The sequence below is a fragment of the Achroia grisella genome, unplaced genomic scaffold, assembly GCF_030625045.1.
Source record: "Achroia grisella isolate CSIRO2021 unplaced genomic scaffold, CSIRO_AGI_Agris_v1 utg783, whole genome shotgun sequence".
Classification (NCBI taxonomy): Eukaryota; Metazoa; Arthropoda; class Insecta; order Lepidoptera; family Pyralidae; genus Achroia; species Achroia grisella.
This window is the reverse complement of record NW_026713023.1, coordinates 1,191,411-1,210,338: the sequence shown is the minus strand read 5'-3', so window position 1 is coordinate 1,210,338 and position 18,928 is coordinate 1,191,411. Positions and strand designations below refer to the sequence as shown.

The window sequence follows — 18,928 nt, the reverse complement described above, 5'->3', positions numbered from 1 at the left end:
ATATCAATCGCTATAAACTCGAAATCGTAATTATTACATAAGCAAATATTCGTTGTAAATTTGACTGTTTTTTTCTTTATTTTCAGGATTTACCGTGACGCAATTCAGGTAAATATACCTATATAGATTATTAATGAAATTAATTTAAATATATATATATTAAACGCAAAACTATTATATATATAACATGGCAAAGGATCTGCAAATGATTAGTAGTTTTGCTTGAATAGCTTGTTAGAGAAATTGAATAACGCAGATTATGTATTATTTCTACATAGACTAATTTGGGGTTTCTAATTCTAAAGAATCGAATACTCGTTATATAATCAACTATATATTATATGACTATAAAGGTCAGTACACACCTCGCTTGTTCGCCTTGATTACTTGCGAGTTGCGAGTCTCGTAGCATTTGTGTAGATATGTGCAAACCTTTATACTCAAATTCTAAGTGTCTATTGTCCTCATATAATAAACTACAATTTTTTTAAATGGTGTCATCGAATCTAGAGGATGAATAGCATAAGTAATTTACATAATATAGCAGGAATAGTATTTTTTATAAGTCATTGCATTACTTTGGAGTGTCTATTTATAAGCATTATTTATAATTCAATTTCAGCTATAATTAGCAAAATTATAAGTCTATAGAAATTAAAAAGATTTTAGTATACAACACTATTATCTAAAAACTTCTCTCAGTCATATTTTTATAAATTATATAGCACATATTTTGATGAGATGATTAACATCCATAATGCCAATAGGCATGGGTATCACGATATTAAAATCGATAATCGATGAATCGATTTTCGTGCTCGATTAACGAAATAGATTAATCGATCAGTCGAGACGTACTCATTTAAAAGCACAATACGGATTTTAAGCGCTGAATAATGACTATGAATCTAAAATATGAAATTGTTTGAAACCAACTTCATTTATACACAATCAACTATATTTTTTATACTATATTCTCTTTGGTGTGTATATTATTTTCTTTTAAAGGATGTGTTATTCTAAGAAATATAGATTAAGACTAAGAAAGAAAGCTAAATTCGATAGTTAAAGATATATACAAGGATACGATAGAAACAAGCGAACGTATGACAAGAACACCAAATTTCCTTGTTAAAGAAGTGATCGTAGATCTAGTAAAGAAAGGACATATGAATGAACTGATTAATTCAAATACAAATACTTTCAGAGAACACATCCAAAAAGTGACGTCAATATATATATTTAAAGTCACACTAGCTGCCTACTGCACTGTTTGCATTGATATAAATAAAATAAATAAGCCTGGACAATTACCGCGAGAGCACCAGAGCCATCGGAGTCATTCTAATATTGATATAAATATGAGTTTTAATTTATACTACAATACATTTAGTTATTCAATAGGTTTCAATTGCTTGAAAGGCACGATTCTACTGTACTAAGTCCTAACCAGAATTTAGTAAACAATTACAATAGATATATATACTTTATCTATTCTCCGCGTCCTATTATATTATTTAGTTATTATAATAGAAACAACCATTTGATAAGTGTAAGCAATTAAAAGGCTATTAATTACTAAGTCTAGTATATATTACTCACTACTACTTTTAATCTGTCAAATAATATATCATATAATAAAATAAGATATATAATATAATAAAATCAGAACATTTCAGCCAAACAGAGTAATAGTATTGTTTTTTTAAGAGTCAGATTAAGATTTTCAAAAATTTCATTATTACCAAATAGTTTAAATACTAATATTTGTTGTACTATAAATACATATATTGTATTTATTTTAAGTTGAAATAACTAAACAAACACTTTAATAACATTGCTAATCATCGGTAACGATCATGTCTAACAACTTCCTATGAGCAATATATAAAATATTAATACATTATTTAATCTATGTAAAAATTGTAACGAATACGTTCTAAAATCGACTCAAATAGCTGTTTTGCTAATCATAGGCGCTTTGATAAAATCCGTATTGTGCTTGAATATAGTTCTAACCTAATGTTGCATTGCCTTGACCCCGTGCATGGTGAGGAAGCCGTGGAGATCCCGGGGTACTTGCGAGGGGTTGTACTTAGCTCCGTGCATGGCTAATGTAGTCGCTGCCAGACACGACAGTCGAGGACTCAGTGCTGACCGGACGAGGTTTTCCGCTGGACCTGGTAAATTTTAATTTATTTGTTAAGAAGACAAACAAGGAAAACTGTATAAAGTCATTTGCATTAATAATAATATGCCATCAATTTTTATTTACAAACTGATCCTCCTATTTATGTAATTGGTACAGCATAGTGATATATACACGATGGTAGGCTCTTCCAATTCAATTGTATTCAATTTATATTGCAATACATTAATTATTATAAATATGCAAATGACAGAATAATATTCCTTTTCAAGCTCAAGGAGATTAAAGGTCAACTAGGAGATTAATGCACAATAAACCAGCGGACGTAATTTTCAAAATAAAATCCCATACTGACAAAGGCTTTTTGACTATGTTACATAATCTAGTAACCGTTGCCATGTCTTAGGGATATATTTTATTTTTCAAAGTGTGAAAATATGAGTATCAGGTCTGGTCAGTTATGGCAAATTGACGAGGAATTTAACATGGTGATTTCCAGAAGGAACCGTGTGGAGATCAACTTGGCTATGTTATAATTTTTTTTATGAATGATAAACCCGTCTCTGTAATGGTTTACGCTGGCGGGGCAATAGTGGAGGATAATAAAATGAGCATGAAGTCAGGTTAGTTAACCCGTCGTGGCAAATGGCACTTTACCACGATAGTTTCCAAGGGTTATATTAGTCCACATTACTAATAATCCTCTTCTCCTATAGCTATGTTATATTATAGTTAGGGGTTTAAAAGTAGTGTAAGAATTTGTTGAGAACAATATCGTGATCTTACTTCCAATAGAAGCCACGAGGGGAGTGATGCCGTCAGCATCCATTGCGTCCACGTGCGCGCCGCGTCCGAGTAATTCGCACACCGCGCCGCATACCGCTTCGCTGCCTTGCTCACGTTCGTCTGCACATACAAACACATACACATGTCACCTCTAATTTACATTGTCAAACTACTGGTATATGCTTCCCAACATATGTCACCTCTAATTTATATTATCAAACTGCTGAGTCTACTTTCCGAATGAGTGATAGAACTTTTTATTATTTTTTTTTGCTCCACCACTTATTCAGAATACAGACACATCACAAGAAGAAAGAAACTTGCATGTTGCTCCTTTAAAATTTTAAATAGATATTTATCAAAAGTCATGACAGAAGAAATTTGTATTTACGTATAAGAATTATAAACAATGGCAATCAAATTGCAAATATTCAAACCTGGCGTTATTTGATACGATATAAGTGCGACGTGAAGTGCGGTCCTTCTTAAGTCGTCTGCTGCATCTATTTCTAAACCGCACTCCAGCAGTAGCCTTAGCGACCTTGTGCAGGGAAATCTGTGGGAAGAGGCATAATATTACTAACTAATTAACAAAATATGGCTGTAGTAATCTTATATACGATTGAAGTGTATAATCTTCTAAAAGATTTTGGCCTGTCTAGACAGGGTTAGCTCTAGAGCTGCAGTAAGTTCTATACTAGAACGTGTATCTAAAACTGCACTAGCAGGCTCCAGATTTGGCTAAGCAGGGAGAGAAACTCGAGCGGTGAAGGTGAGTGTAGACGTACGTCGGTAAAGAGGCCCCTTAAATGTACACCCGGGTCACAAGTCACCGGGACTTGTAACCCGGGTGTACATTTAAGGGTAATTTGAACTGTAGAGCTATACTGTAAACATCACTTACGAATTCGAAAGCGAAATCCTCGGTGAGATTGTACATTGGTATTCTGTAAAACTCGATAGCAACTATAGTGCCTCACGCTCGAGAGCGGGTTGGAGGTAAAACAGGCACTAGTGTTTTTTTTTTAATAAAGGCAAACTCTATAGTTCGGCACGAACGTTATAATTGACAAATGGATACGAGTGCCTTGAGGGAAATGAGTTGATAAAACGCTTACCAATACTGCTCGGAGTTTCCCACTCGGCCACAAAATGGACCCGGCACCCTACAGTGATTCCATGGAATGCTAAGAAGTTCGTCTCTCTAACATATATTATATACGTACTGACAGACGTCGCTGGTGTGGAAGTCATCTACGGGCGTCCGCCTGTCGGCCGCCAAATGCAACAACGTCTGTCCGGAGCGCAGTCGGGTATTCCTTAAACCGAATATCGCTCGGCGGATCGAACTTGCTGTTTCATCCTAAAATAATAATAAATAAAATTATAAATATTCTAATACGTATTAACTAAAGAGATTGTCAATTCTGTTATAAGGGCAGTCGGCCGAAAAAGAGATCGATAGAAGCGCAAAACATACGCCGAACCCACACGTTATGGTATAAGAAACTCAAAAAATGGAAAAGAACTCCTTAAATTGTCGTATAACGCCATGTAGTCCTAAAAAAGTGTAGACAGTGGGTGGTAAAAAAATTATGGACATACATAAACATTTATACTATATTCTAGGAGATAGTCCGAAGATATCACATTTTTTAAAGAACAAAAGAGTTTGCTGTACTGTTGGTAAGTGATTACCGCCGCCCATGAGCACCCGCAACACCAAGGAAACTGCGTTGCCCGTATTTTAAAAAGGAATAAGCTATTTTCGTGAAGGTTTCAATATAGTATCGAAAATACCTTTGCTGGGTACAGTACATACGTACCACTCCCTAGGATTGACATGTGTCAATCCTAGGGAATGGTACGTATGTACGTATAATGATATGGGCGTTAGATACCGATATCATGTCTGTAGATGTAGTAAGATCATCATCAGATGGACTGCCAGTTTGTATTTCCAATTACATAAAAAAAGAAAAAATAACTATACATACCTCATTATTTTTATTGTCCAGCAATCTGGCTGCGACGGCGACCAGATACAGGGCAGTTCTTACGTTACTCTCGTACTCCTCCTGCAACACCAGAGGGCGCACCAAACTCTTCGCGTCAATACACGTGACAAACAGTACTGCGTTACAGTGACGGTGTTAGTAATTTATGTACGAACAGCACTATAGTCAAATTCTTACATGGAATTTATGAAACGATTTTTTTAGGGTTGTTGTAAGTCTAACGTGTCAATTTTATTTTTTTATTTCAGGCAAATTAATATTGTTACATAACAATATTGGCCCATATATACCTTAAGGACTAACATATATAGAAAATAAATGTGTATGTCTGTGGCTTTATAGATATAAACTGACGTGATTGAGATAGCTTAGCTTATTTGTAAAGTTCTGTACAGGTGTTTCAAGAGTATCAACATTTTCTAGTCGACGAAAGAATTTCATCAACTTATAAAGTTGTTAATGAGTTTATTTTGTTATTTTTATCTTATTTATTATTTCTAGTTTAGGCTACAATATTTATGTTTGTAAAGTTGTGTTTCATGTGAACAATTTTTTTTTATATTAAAAATTTAACACCCTTACTTCGTCACAAATCGTTCCATTCTTTAAACATAAAATTTCGACTACAGTAATGGTCAGTTAAGCAATGAAAAAATACTATATTAATTACTACACGGGTAGGTGCTTATATAGAATAAAACACACTAAACTACTGCTAATAATATAAACGTAAAAGTATTCGTCGGTTTGTTGCCTTTAAACTACTAAACGGCTGAATTGTTTATAATGAAATTTGACGTGAGAGAAATTGTATCACATACATAAGGCTATTTTTTATGTAACAAAAACAGACAAAGTCATGGGAATTATCTAGTCAAATATTAGTTATTTATGCTTTTTATTGCACCAAATACAGAAAATTATTAAAAATATAAAATATACATCAACATACAAAACATCATGATACAAAAGGCGGTCTCATCGCCAAGCAATCTCTTCCAGACTATCTTGAGTGGCGTAAAGTATATGGTCATATAAACCTTAGATGCCACAGATAAGTAAATACTATCCAATGTATTCGATTATATTTCGATATCGATTCTATTAAACTCGATTTATTCATGTCAAAAGTCAATTTTGACACGTTACATCCCGGGTAAATAAACGCACCCGGTACAACTTAAAGAAAAAATACATGCAAAGCGGCGAGCTAAAGCTAGTCAAACAATATAGCGAAAAGGCGAATGACAATGCGACTAAATGACATTAAATAGCGTATATGGGACTTACTATTAACGAGTCCGGGTCGTGGTTTATTTGCGGCTTTTCCAGCTTCTTTAGACCCCTCCTTAATTCCTCTGCGCATGCTTCTAATACGTAACCAACCTGATCAACAATAAAAAAAACTTTGGATACAACGATTATCTATACTAAAATTATAGAAGAGTTAGTCTTGTTGGAAGTATAATGCTGGCCATCTATATATTTTTATAGAATATATCACTTTGAATATCTCAGGAATTTTTCTAATGTCAACAAGTAAATTTTATCATTTTAATATATTTTAATATTTAATCTGATTTCTCTTATTTCCAAAAAATCTTCATTCCAATAAACTGAATATAGGCACTCTATAATAGTCATATTTTATTATACCAGTCATATAGCACTCACCACAAGAAGAATAATAAAGTAAGTTGCGTGCTCCTCTTAATATTAAATAAATATTGATCAGCATTACATTTTTAAGATTTTGTGTGAGTACAATTAATACTGTTTTTTTTTTATTCTATCACTCATACGGAACATAAACTCGTCACAATAAGAATAAGCAAGAAACTTGCGTGTTGCTCTTTAAAGTAAACGTTATTCAATATTACATTTTTATGATTGTATGTGAATACAAACTGCCAAATAGCAAATTTGACATAAATAAATAGTTACTTGAGTAACAATTAATCAGTCATAGTTATCGGAACAGACCACTCAGTATAAAGAGCAAGGATTTACCACTTAACGAAGTAAATAAATTACAGAACCACGGCACCGATTATAATACAAAAAGCGAATGTAATGCTAGAGGCATCATGTTCATATTATATATCGTCATATTGTTATATAGTTTTTGATAGAATAATATTTTTATACTTACCTGTAGTAACGGTAGTTCTATTCCTATGTGAATCATCTGTGAGAATACTTGAGCAAATCTGAGTAGGTCCTTCACAACTGATACCTGTGAACATAAATATATTATTCGTGAATTTCAAAAGTAGTAAGGCTATCTATCGATAGTATCATTCTAATTACTAACAATCCCCTCCCCTCTGTCGCCAGGATTTAGTAGTCGACAGTTAGGTGTCGCACCAGGTCGTGCAGGCGTAGTAATAATTTCGTGTCTCCAGAGAGATATATATTTATCGGGACTAAGGATTGTACGTACTCGACTACGCTGCCGTAGCAGCAATCAGCTTCGCCAGAAACTCGAAACTCTATCTAGTTCCAGCGCAGTTGCAATCAGTGTCGGTATGAGTCGATTGTCTCTGCAGCAGTCAGCGCTACTAGAAACTCGGCCGGGACTTGTAACTCTACATAGTTCTAGTGCAGTCACATTCCTTACCATCAGTGGAGAGTGCGAATCTATACCTGGTGGTGCTGCCGCTGCCGTGTCTGCGAACACGGCGCCGGTGAGGAGTGCGGGTTCGTACCTGGTTGTGTTGCCGTAGATGCAGCGCGTGCCGCCAGAGCGCGAGGCAGCGGTCGAAGCGCGCCTCGTCTGCGAACACGGCGCCGGTGAGGAGTGCGGGTTCGTACCTGGTTGTGTTGCCGTAGATGCAGCGCGTGCCGCCAGAGCGCGAGGCAGCGGTCGAAGCGCGCCTCGTCTGCGAACACGGCGCCGGTGAGGAGTGCGGGTTCGTACCTGGTTGTGTTGCCGTAGATGCAGCGCGTGCCGCCAGAGCGCGAGGCAGCGGTCGAAGCGCGCCTCGTCTGCGAACACGGCGCCGGTGAGGAGTGCGGGTTCGTACCTGGTTGTGTTGCCGTAGATGCAGCGCGTGCCGCCAGAGCGCGAGGCAGCGGTCGAAGCGCGCCTCGTCTGCGAACACGGCGCCGGTGAGGAGTGCGGGTTCGTACCTGGTTGTGTTGCCGTAGATGCAGCGCGTGCCGCCAGAGCGCGAGGCAGCGGTCGAAGCGCGCCTCGTCTGCGAACACGGCGCCGGTGAGGAGTGCGGGTTCGTACCTGGTTGTGTTGCCGTAGATGCAGCGCGTGCCGCCAGAGCGCGAGGCAGCGGTCGAAGCGCGCCTCGTCTGCGAACACGGCGCCGGTGAGGAGTGCGGGTTCGTACCTGGTTGTGTTGCCGTAGATGCAGCGCGTGCCGCCAGAGCGCGCGCGGCAGCGGTCGAAGCGCGCCTCGTCTGCGAACACGGCGCCGGTGAGGAGTGCGGGTTCGTACCTGGTTGTGTTGCCGTAGATGCAGCGCGTGCCGCCAGAGCGCGAGGCAGCGGTCGAAGCGCGCCTCGTCTGCGAACACGGCGCCGGTGAGGAGTGCGGGTTCGTACCTGGTTGTGTTGCCGTAGATGCAGCGCGTGCCGCCAGAGCGCGAGGCAGCGGTCGAAGCGCGCCTCGTCTGCGAACACGGCGCCGCGGAACACGACCGGGTGCGGCAGGTCGGGGCTGCCGCGGCCCAGCACGCGCTCGCGCACCGCCAGCCCCTCCATGTGCAGCGCGTGCGCCTGCCCGTGCAGACGCTCCACCTCCTGCAAACACACCCCTCTCGTAACCACATTCACAGCCCTGTTACCCTAGTGGCTTACTCACTTGTACTTCAAAACCTCATGGCCTAGTGAGGACAACGTAATGCATAGTCTCGCTTCACCTCCTACAACCACACTGCGCTCGTAACCACATTCACTCACAATCTCGCCCCTGCAAATACACTCCACTCGTAATCAGTCTCGCGCCACCCACTACGACCACACTCCACTTGTACTCAAATTGAAAGCCTTATGGCCTAGTAAAGATACTCCGCTCGTAACCACATTCACAGCTCTGTTACCCTAGAGGTTTACTCATTTATACTCATTTGTACATGTAGAGCCTTCAAATCCCCATGGCATAGTGAGGACACTCCACTCGTAATCACATTCACAGTCTTGAACCACCTCCTGCACATACACCCCACTCCTAACCACAATCATAGCCTCAGGGCCTAATGAGGACACTGCACTCGTACTTCACAGCCTAGTGGTTTACTAACTAGGATAGAGATTGAAATAAACTTAATTTATTTAACATAATGTATTTATAAAGTTTTTTAAAGGACTCTTGACCTCTTAGGTACACCTAAAGTTAAATAAATTAAGTTTATTTCAATCTCTATTCTAATAAAGGTAACATAAGCACATTTGAATAGTTCTTTTTTTACTCTACCGCTTATTCGGAAAGCACACAATCATACTCATGAATACATATGTTTGCATCGTACGAGTAATCGAACTCGCGACCACTACAAATAAGACTATGTGCTAAACCGCTAAAGCCCGAGGCCTTTCAATATAAAACTACAAATACACACCTCTAAAGTAGTACTTTCCCTCCAATTATCGTACGCAGGGATTGGCTCCGCCGGCTTCTTCAGCATCAGTCCATAGCGGGTGTCGTACCGCATCGCCATCGCTCTGTGTAGGTATTGATATGCCATCTGCATAAAAAATATAATCTATATTTTATTACACATAGACTCTTTATTGTATACCAGACTATACTATTTACATTAAAATATAATCTATAATTTGTTAACACTAGTAGACTCTCGAAGATTGAATACGTGCAATATATCTGAGATTAAATAACGATTGTAAAGATCATAGGTGCTAACTTCGCTTATTTTCTGATGGTTGATTTTACTTATGTATTACAAAATACCATGAAAAATTAATACTCAGTACTCACTGATGCCCATAGGACGGGCAGTCGTAGGAGGAGCAAATACATTTGTTTCTTACGTTCAATACCAGTTGGCGAAATTACAAAATTTACAAAAAGCTGACCCGCGCTATTTCGTCTGCTTCACACTTTCATGATATTTATCATTACCTATATTTCGGTCAATTTGCATAATATCTTTTAAAATTATAGCCTATGTGTTATTCTGGTGTATAATCTATATTACTGTCAATTCTCATCACAATCCGTTCAGTAGTTTGTAGTGAAAGAGTGACATACGACCTTACTTTCGCATTTATAGTATTATTAAGATAAGGATTAAGATTAAGATAATATAAGAACATACCCTGAGACAGTAGTACTCCTTGTCGTTGGCGAAGGAGGCCCCGAGCAGCTCGTAGGCCTCGATGGCCTGCGCGCGCGACACGTCGGGCCGCGCCGCCAGCACCTCCACCACCGACGCGCGCGCGCGCTCCGCCGCGCACTGCAGCGGCGTCATACCTTCGCAACACCACACTTATCGTTACTGTTCATCATCTCGTGGTAGGAGCATCGCGATCTAGTAATATACTATCTCCACCTATGTATTTACTAATCCAAATATCTTTAATACCAAAATATTCTGGCTGAACAACTATTACAGCAACACTACCCTAAGCGCCTAAAAGAAAGCGATATTATGTAACAATTCGCAGTAAAGAGTAAAAAACATCCATCCAACCATCCACAGTCACAAACTTCCACGTCTATAGTTTTAGTAAGATCATAGGTCATGTAAAGTTGTTACAAAAAATATATTGCAAAGTACTAAGTTCTACTCCAAGAGCATACAATAAACAACTTAAATCAAAAGGAGTTCGAATCTGGCCCATACAAAAAAATTTGTACATCAAGTTACATTTCTGACTGATTGTAAGCTTTAAAATATACTAGCTAACCCTCGCAACTTTCTCTGCAACACAATTATCATTATATATCACACAATTTACATAATATCTTTTTAAATTATACCCTATGTGTTATTCTGATATTTAAGCTATGTTACTGTAAAGTTTCATCAAAATCTGTTCAGCAGTTTTTGTGTGAAAGAGTATCAAAGATCCATCCATACTTACAAACTTTCGCATTTATAATATTAGTAAGATTGGAATAGCAAACAAGCTGACGGCCCACCCGATACCAACCGTTGCCTTTATACCTGAACAGCACCATAGACTAGTTATCGACTTAATCAGTTTAATTTGTTTCATGTTTCAAGAACAGTAGAAAAATGAATGAGATAGAAACCGATACTGAAATTAGAATAACTAGTGGACCTACAGGAAAACATACCGTTTTCATTAGTGAGCATCTTGGCGTGGTGGTCTATGAGTGCGCAGACGACTGCAGCGTGACCGCACTCGGCTGCGAAGTGCAGCGCAGTGGCGCCGCATAGAGCACGCTCGTCTACGCGCGCACCCATGTCTAGCAGAAACTGGACCTGGGGTAATATTTATTTATTTATATCTTTTTATGTCTAGTTGAAACTGGACCTGGGGTAATATTCGTTTATTAATATTATTTTATGTCTACTTGAAACTGGACCTGGGGTAATATTTATTTATTAATATCTTTTTATGTCTAGTTGAAACTGGACCTGGGGTAATATTTATTTATTTATATCTTTTTATGTCTAGTTGAAACTGGACCTGGGGTAATATTTATTTATTTATATCTTTTTATGTCTAGTTGAAACTGGACCTGGGGTAATATTCGTTTATTAATATCATTTTATGTCTAGTTCAAACTGGACCTGGGGTAATATTTATTTATTCATATCTTTTTATGTCTAGTTGAAACTGGACCTGGGGTAACATTTCTTAATTATTCTCTTTTTTCTGGAGTAACTTCGCATGCGACATTTTACAGTCTACCTCAATTGAAGTTTATTAATTTAACTAAACATTTTTTTTAATAGCTTCTGCGAATTCGAGTTCGACGTTCGTCTGACTATATACGTACTTTTTTCCATGCAAGCGACTTTGCACAAAAGTCGTATAGGAAGTCTTAGACATAGATTTATATACACGTATTACTGCTACAATTTACTATCTTCGCATAAAAAAAATCAACTCACCACATCTAAATGTCCTTTATATGCGGCTATCATTAAACATGTATTATTATATTTGTTCGCCTTATGTATATCGGCTCCATGTCGAACCAGGTACTGGACAATATCGAGGCGGCCGTCGAAGCAGGCGGCGCGGAGGGGCGTACTTAGTGTCTTCGTTGCGTGATTTACGTTTGCGCCTGCGCGGACTAGCCGCTTCACTATGTTTAAGTGACCTGCTCCTGCTGCGCACCATAGTGCCGTCGCACCTGAAATTAAGAATATAAGTCTTAATATTTACTATAACCAATAAAAAGGGTACCTTTAAGCCTCCATTGCCGGAATCACGGCTCAGATTAGTAAACACAACTCTGGCAAATAACACCAAGGACTTGAATAATACCTTGTTAGTACCAGATTGCTAGCAATGTACCATAGCAGGCGGGCCTCCATGCAATCCCTCCCTGAAAACCATCATGATAAATTCCTAGTGAATTTGTCATCGTAGAATTTATCATAACCTGGGCTCCACTAATGTAAACCATTAGCGCAGACGAGTGCACGATTCCATTATGTAGGTATTTAGAAAAATCTGATATCTAAACATTTATATCATTCGTCTAGTACCCATACCACAAGCTCTGCTTACCTTCGGACTAGTTGGCGTTGTGTGAATTGTCCAGGGGTTTATTATTATTATCATCTATTAAAAATACCTTTTTAGCGTATAATATAATTTTAATGAACGACAGACTGGTTCTCCAGCATGAGATAATCGTATACACATATGAGACGTGGATCCAACATTAATTCACAATCCACAAGACATAATTCACTGAACTTTTGTCACAAAACCTCTATTGTATTAAAACGAATTAATTAGGCATTAAAATACTGCGGCAAACTGTACTTGCTATTTCTAACTTACTATTCTAAACTAGTAACACTATCGTTTCTCCGTAGAATAATAATAATGTCAAATATACGACAATGTGACAAAACGTTACACAGTTCGCACTGTGACAATGTTTGAATATAAACATACAAACTTACCTCTGTGGCTATGAATAACCATTTATAAAAGTTCATCGACTCATTCGCATGCCCGTCGATTTTCAATAGCGTACAAATTTATACGTGATTAATAAGACGCGTGTGATTCTTAGTACAGCAAACGTGAATCACAGCTGCGTATAATAGTTGTACCGTAAATATGTTTATAATGCCGTGAGAGAGTCGTCTGCGATGCATCTAGCCGCCGAATGCATTGCCAGGCGAATTTATAACCGCTCGGATTAATTACAATAAATCATAAAATGTACGGAACAAAGAAAGGAGTATGGCAACACGCCAAACGAAGTACAACCGGCAACTTCGGTTCCTTTGTATGTAAACGGTAGCTAAATATAACGACGCACGCGCACGACGGTATAAAAAAAATGTAAGTCAACGCTCTTAACGAGAAAAATGTGGAACAAAGTCGTTTTAAACTCTTTGTTTGTTTGGATAAAACGGTTTATCCATCGAATCCATTATTCTGTAAGAACATTGGACTTGACAATGAAAATAATGCTAGCACGTGTATCGAGATTGTAAGAACAGAGTAACAATTTGGATCTAATATACAGAAATATATGAGACTAGTAAGATATCCAACCTCCGCTTCCACTATCCACCATCATCTGGTTTCAAACAAAGCAGATCTTGTGTTAACATTTTTTTGTAAACACACATGCCCCACACATACCCCATAACCCTCTACCAATGCAAACAATTATACTCATGAATACCAATGTTTGTATCGTGCGGGGAATCAAACCAGCGACTATTGGAAGTAAGGCGGTGTGCTAAACCGTAAACAACCGTGGCCGTCTTTGTTTAATAAGCACATAACTAATACTATTAACGATATGAATAAACATTTTTAATATTTATAAAGTGACTACCGGACTGATTATTACGTTATCAAAGCTACTAGAGTAGATTACTGCAAAGAAAGAATTTCGTTAATAATTGTAGTATATTTTCTAGAGTCTAGATATGATATTTATTATTATAGCTAGAGATATACTTTTTTAATAATACCGCCTGTTACTCATATACTGATTCAGTTTAATTGCCAAATAGTATAAATTCTTTGTTCACCGAATCTTTGAATTGGTTCATCCTGATGACCTCGTGAACCTCTAGAAATAAATATTATTCTTTGATAGATAACAAATAGAGGCTATAGTATACCTATATGACATATAATAGAAGTACTGTGCCCATTTAATTATCAATAGAATTAATTAGTTTCGCAAAGCCTGTTAAACCTCGTTTAACTTAATTATTTAATTATTTTGTCCCTATTTTTCATACTTAATAATTTATATAGGTTCGAGTTGATTTTTTATTATTTATGTGGTCCCAGGTTTGCAGGTTCTAATGTTTACAAATGTAGTGGACCAATTATACCGGACAATCTCGTGCTAGGTATGCTACTGTACTATGGCTGCTGATATACAGTTGGTTCGTGGATTCCGTCGAATAAATAAAGTAACAATAAAAATTCGATAAAGTAAATATTCAACAAAAATATTTTATGACCTACCTATACATTACATAACATTTTTCCAGCTATTCATCAAAATCCTTCTACTATTATGTTTCATTTATTGCCACACGATAATTTAAAAAAATGGGTTGAACGTTTAAACATTGTTTCTCACCTTCTATAACATACTCGTCGAATTTAACTGTGCCTTCTGTCTCTATTCTGACCGGTGGCCGGAATTTGTCTAGGAGTATCCTGACACAACCTTCTCGGCCGTGTCGGGCTGCAGCGATAAGAGGCGTACATTTCACCCCATCACAGCACACGTCCTGTAAATTGTGAATAATCAAGCTAAATATCAAATAGTAAATTTCAGAGTTTAATTTCAGTGGCGAAACATTTTTATTTAATGGGTGATACACCCGCCTGTGCCAATGGTATACGCTAGCGACACATCAGTGGAGAATGATAGGACGATAAGGTCCGGAGAAACGAAGAGAAAAAAGGGAAAAGTTAGCCCATCGTGGGGAATACATTAGAAATTAACGACCCTATGGAGGTTTGATCCGTACCTGATTTGCTATATGATTAGCTGAAGAAAACCAGAAAACGGATAATTACGATATTTGATATAATGTATCCATCTAAAAAGAATTAGCTAATGTTTTGTCTTAGTAGGGACCCTGACAGTAAATAAAAATATTTGGGATCTGACTGTTCATATATACCCGGTACAATTTTATCCGTCCATACATCACAAATAGGGAAAAACGGTACTCTTCCCATATTGAGAAAAATTCGAACATGAGGATCAAAAATGCGTAAGTTTATTTCTAAAAGATAATTGATTGTAACCATTTTCTATTAAAATCTGACCTGATCTGATGGCAACACTGAAATTTTGGACTTCTTTGTCACATCTAGTAGAAAAGAAGTATAGGTTATTTTTAATATTTACTATAGAGATTTAATTTAGTGAAATGTATGCTTATATAGTATGCTAAATACGTTTTGCCAAACAACAAAATATGCATGATTTGCCAAAACACCTCCACGTTCAAGGAAGTAATAAAAATATGTAAACAAAGAATATTCACTAATCCATTAGACTCTAAATATGGTAAATGACTCAAATTTTATATAAAAATCTTAAAAATATATCCAGAATATAATAGGAATATATTACACAAATCATAATTGAATAATGTCATTATGAATGTCATAAATTAAAGAGTTAATGACCCTAAATTATGCCCAAAAGGTAGCAAGTTCAAATCTGGCAAATACCAAAAATGTGTTTAAATTTATGTTTCTGAATTACTCTCTGGTGATTGATACACTGATAACAACCAAAATTAATATTAGAGATGATTGTACACTGTGTCTTGTTGGATTAAAGTATACTAAATGTTGCTTATTTCCTCTCTGTAAATATCATCTGATATAAATAAATTGTGACAAGGGAAGGAAAAAAGATCTTTAACTACTTTAAACAATATAATTAATAAGAAGTATCATTGCTACTTTTTTTTATTTCGCAAGTTTGATTCTATGCAATAATTAAAGAAAACAACTATATTACAGTTACATTCTATATTAATCACAGAAATCCCCACAGAACCTGGACATAACACATACAAATAAAACCATAGAAGGAAACAACTATGCTTTTATGTGTACCAACAAGCCACAAGTCAGATTTTGTTGTCATTTATTATATTTGCACTGCCAACAATTATTCACTGCACCACCTATTGTTGACTGGTAGAGAGTGCTGCATGGTGCTAAATCCAATAAATGTACTGGACTATATATTGTATTGTGTGCATTGAAGTTAAAAGTCAAGAGTGGGTATTGAAATACTTCAGGGTTACTAGTACAAGTTACATTTCCTTATTCTTGTTTATGTCAATAATAAAAAACACAAGTAATTCATAACAGCAGACTGAAAGAAGTGAACATGTTACACAAACATTGGAATATTATCAGAATAGACATCAGTCTTGAGATAAAATTATCTTATTTCTATTACAACCTTCACTATACTATGAAGATTTGTTTCAAAAACGTAAATAACATGTCAAGTTCAGTGACATGTCATTTACCTGCATAATGAATGGAGACCGAGACATATAAATAAAAGTGTGATGAAATTTTAAAAAATTCTTATTAGATATTGTATATATGTATTTATATTATTGCATACTACTGGACAGACTATATCCAGGTGTAATGACTTTGTGAGTTTTATATATAATGTAATCTACAACCTATGACAGTTTTTTTTTAACAGTGAAATAATCTTTAAGCTCTGAAGGAGTCATAGTCTTAAAAAAAACAATTCAGTGGTTTCGGGGTTTTGTCTCCACATAATAGAAATAAAAAATAGAAAATGGGCATGATGTATGTTCTTTTATTAATAATAATGAAATAGAGCTACCCGATTGTGCTAATTATTAGCTGACTGGACATTAGTGGGTAATGATAGGTTGAGATTGAAGTCAGGTCAGTTAGCACCTTGTAGCAAATTTAACAGGAATAAGCTACAATAGTTTCCAGTATTAAAATATCATTGTAAAGTAATATAATTGTTTGCAATATTTGTCAATACATCAACTCACAATGAATAATATCTCATATGTTGATAATATCCCAATGATAAGGAAGGGTGGTACTAATTCATCATTGCCTTGCCTTTATCCCATTATTTGGGGTTGGCGCAGTATGTCATTCTCTTCCATTGCTCTCTATCGGTTGTCATATCTAAACATACTGTTCTTTTATTCATATCATCTTTCACATAATCCATCCATCTTTTCTTAGGGCGTCCCCTTCCTTTACAGTCCCTAATTGCAAATTTATATGGTATTCTAAAATATGTCATAATCATTAGAATTCATAAATGTCTCACTATTCTCTTTCTGCCTCACTAAAGTAGGGTATAGTGACTTATATTACCACTAGCTTGTACCCACTGCTTCACTCGCATAACTTCATTACTGGCTGCTAGATGGCGCTGAAGTAACAAAACTACTTTTTTGTTTTTTATAAAAATATTTATTTTATAATAAGTATCCTATGTACATTGAAATACCTCCAAGAACATATGTACAAAATTTCATGATGATAGATTCATGTGGTGTTTGCATGAAAGTGTAACAAACATCCCTACTTTCACATTTATAATATTAATAATTAATCAAGATGCTAGCCATGAAACTTCATATAGGGTGTTATTTTGAATTTTCCTTCTCTAACAGTAATGCATCTAAGGGTTTCATAGTATCATAGTTTCATAGTACCTCCTAAAAGATGGTATGGATAAAAAGGAACTGTGATACAATCTGAGAGAAAACATTTTAATATACAACAAAAATACACCACTTGAGTGAATTTATTTTTTTAGGATAGAATCAAACTTAATAAGTCATTAAAAAAAAATTTTAATCAATTTACCTATAATCAATATTCACACACATAGCAAAATAATAACAACTAAAAAACTATATTTTCTATTTGTCATAAGACTGGTTATTGCACCATATGCCAAAAAATTGAAAGACTCATATCACAGCAGATATAACATGTTTTCCTCTAGTAATCCAATTAAGACAAAAGTACTCTATGTCTATTGTTTATGTGTATATCATACAAACATCTATACTGAATTTCAAAATAACATATTAGTAACAGAAAACAGCTGTTTTTTATTTTTTTAATAAAATGTAACAATGTAATGTAATAGTCAACAGCAATATTTGATTAATTTAGTCAGTATCAAAATAAGATATCGGTCTTCATATAAATTCGTTAGAAATAGTGAAAAGTTGAATTAGTTTTATAAGAAGTAAAAGAATAAATAGGTTAGATTGATAGAGGTGTGTAAGATATAGTAAATTTGGAATTGGCCCTGACTGATACCAAGGTTAATACAGCAGTAAAAACAACGACGATACGACGCAAATCTACATTTGACGACGCATGAAAAATAATTCCTAACATATCTACGCGTTAAAGAGAGCAAAAGGCAACATGGTCTGTTAAAAATAGATTATTATCATTTGGTTATAATGATGACATTATAAAAACACTTGTGATCTTTGTAATGAAAGAAAGTAGCATTCTTACTCACATTATTGACTAGTTCATCAATTTCGTCATATTTTTTTTCAAATAATAATGCGTATAGGGTCAAAGACATTCCATCCCTCGCTGCGAAAAACACCCTTTCTCTCAAGGTACTCAACAAATCATACAACATCATTTTCTTTTTCTCCATTATCTAACAGTTTCAACTGATTATTCACAATTTATATTATTCGTAAAATAACACACTTTCTCAATTCGTCCAATTTGTAATCACATTTAGAATGACATCAAATAATAATATAATTTAAGAGCA

General features: G+C 36.2%; 1 protein-coding gene across 1 annotated transcript; it reads right to left on the bottom strand.

The window, feature by feature from the left end:
- Window positions 1-1,623: 1,623 nt before the first annotated feature.
- On the bottom strand, window positions 1,624-18,915 carry LOC131851444 (protein fem-1 homolog B). Its single transcript, XM_059201943.1, has 14 exons — window positions 18,659-18,915; window positions 14,702-14,855; window positions 12,015-12,259; window positions 11,231-11,378; window positions 10,245-10,399; window positions 9,528-9,653; window positions 8,512-8,709; window positions 7,106-7,189; window positions 6,244-6,339; window positions 4,933-5,013; window positions 4,162-4,298; window positions 3,373-3,491; window positions 2,936-3,055; window positions 1,624-2,180 (listed from the first exon to the last, which is right to left on the bottom strand). The coding sequence occupies exons 1-14, from the start codon at window positions 18,803-18,805 to the stop codon at window positions 2,020-2,022; spliced, it is 1,971 nt and encodes a 656-aa protein (XP_059057926.1). The 5' UTR covers window positions 18,806-18,915; the 3' UTR covers window positions 1,624-2,019.
- Window positions 18,916-18,928: the final 13 nt, after the last annotated feature.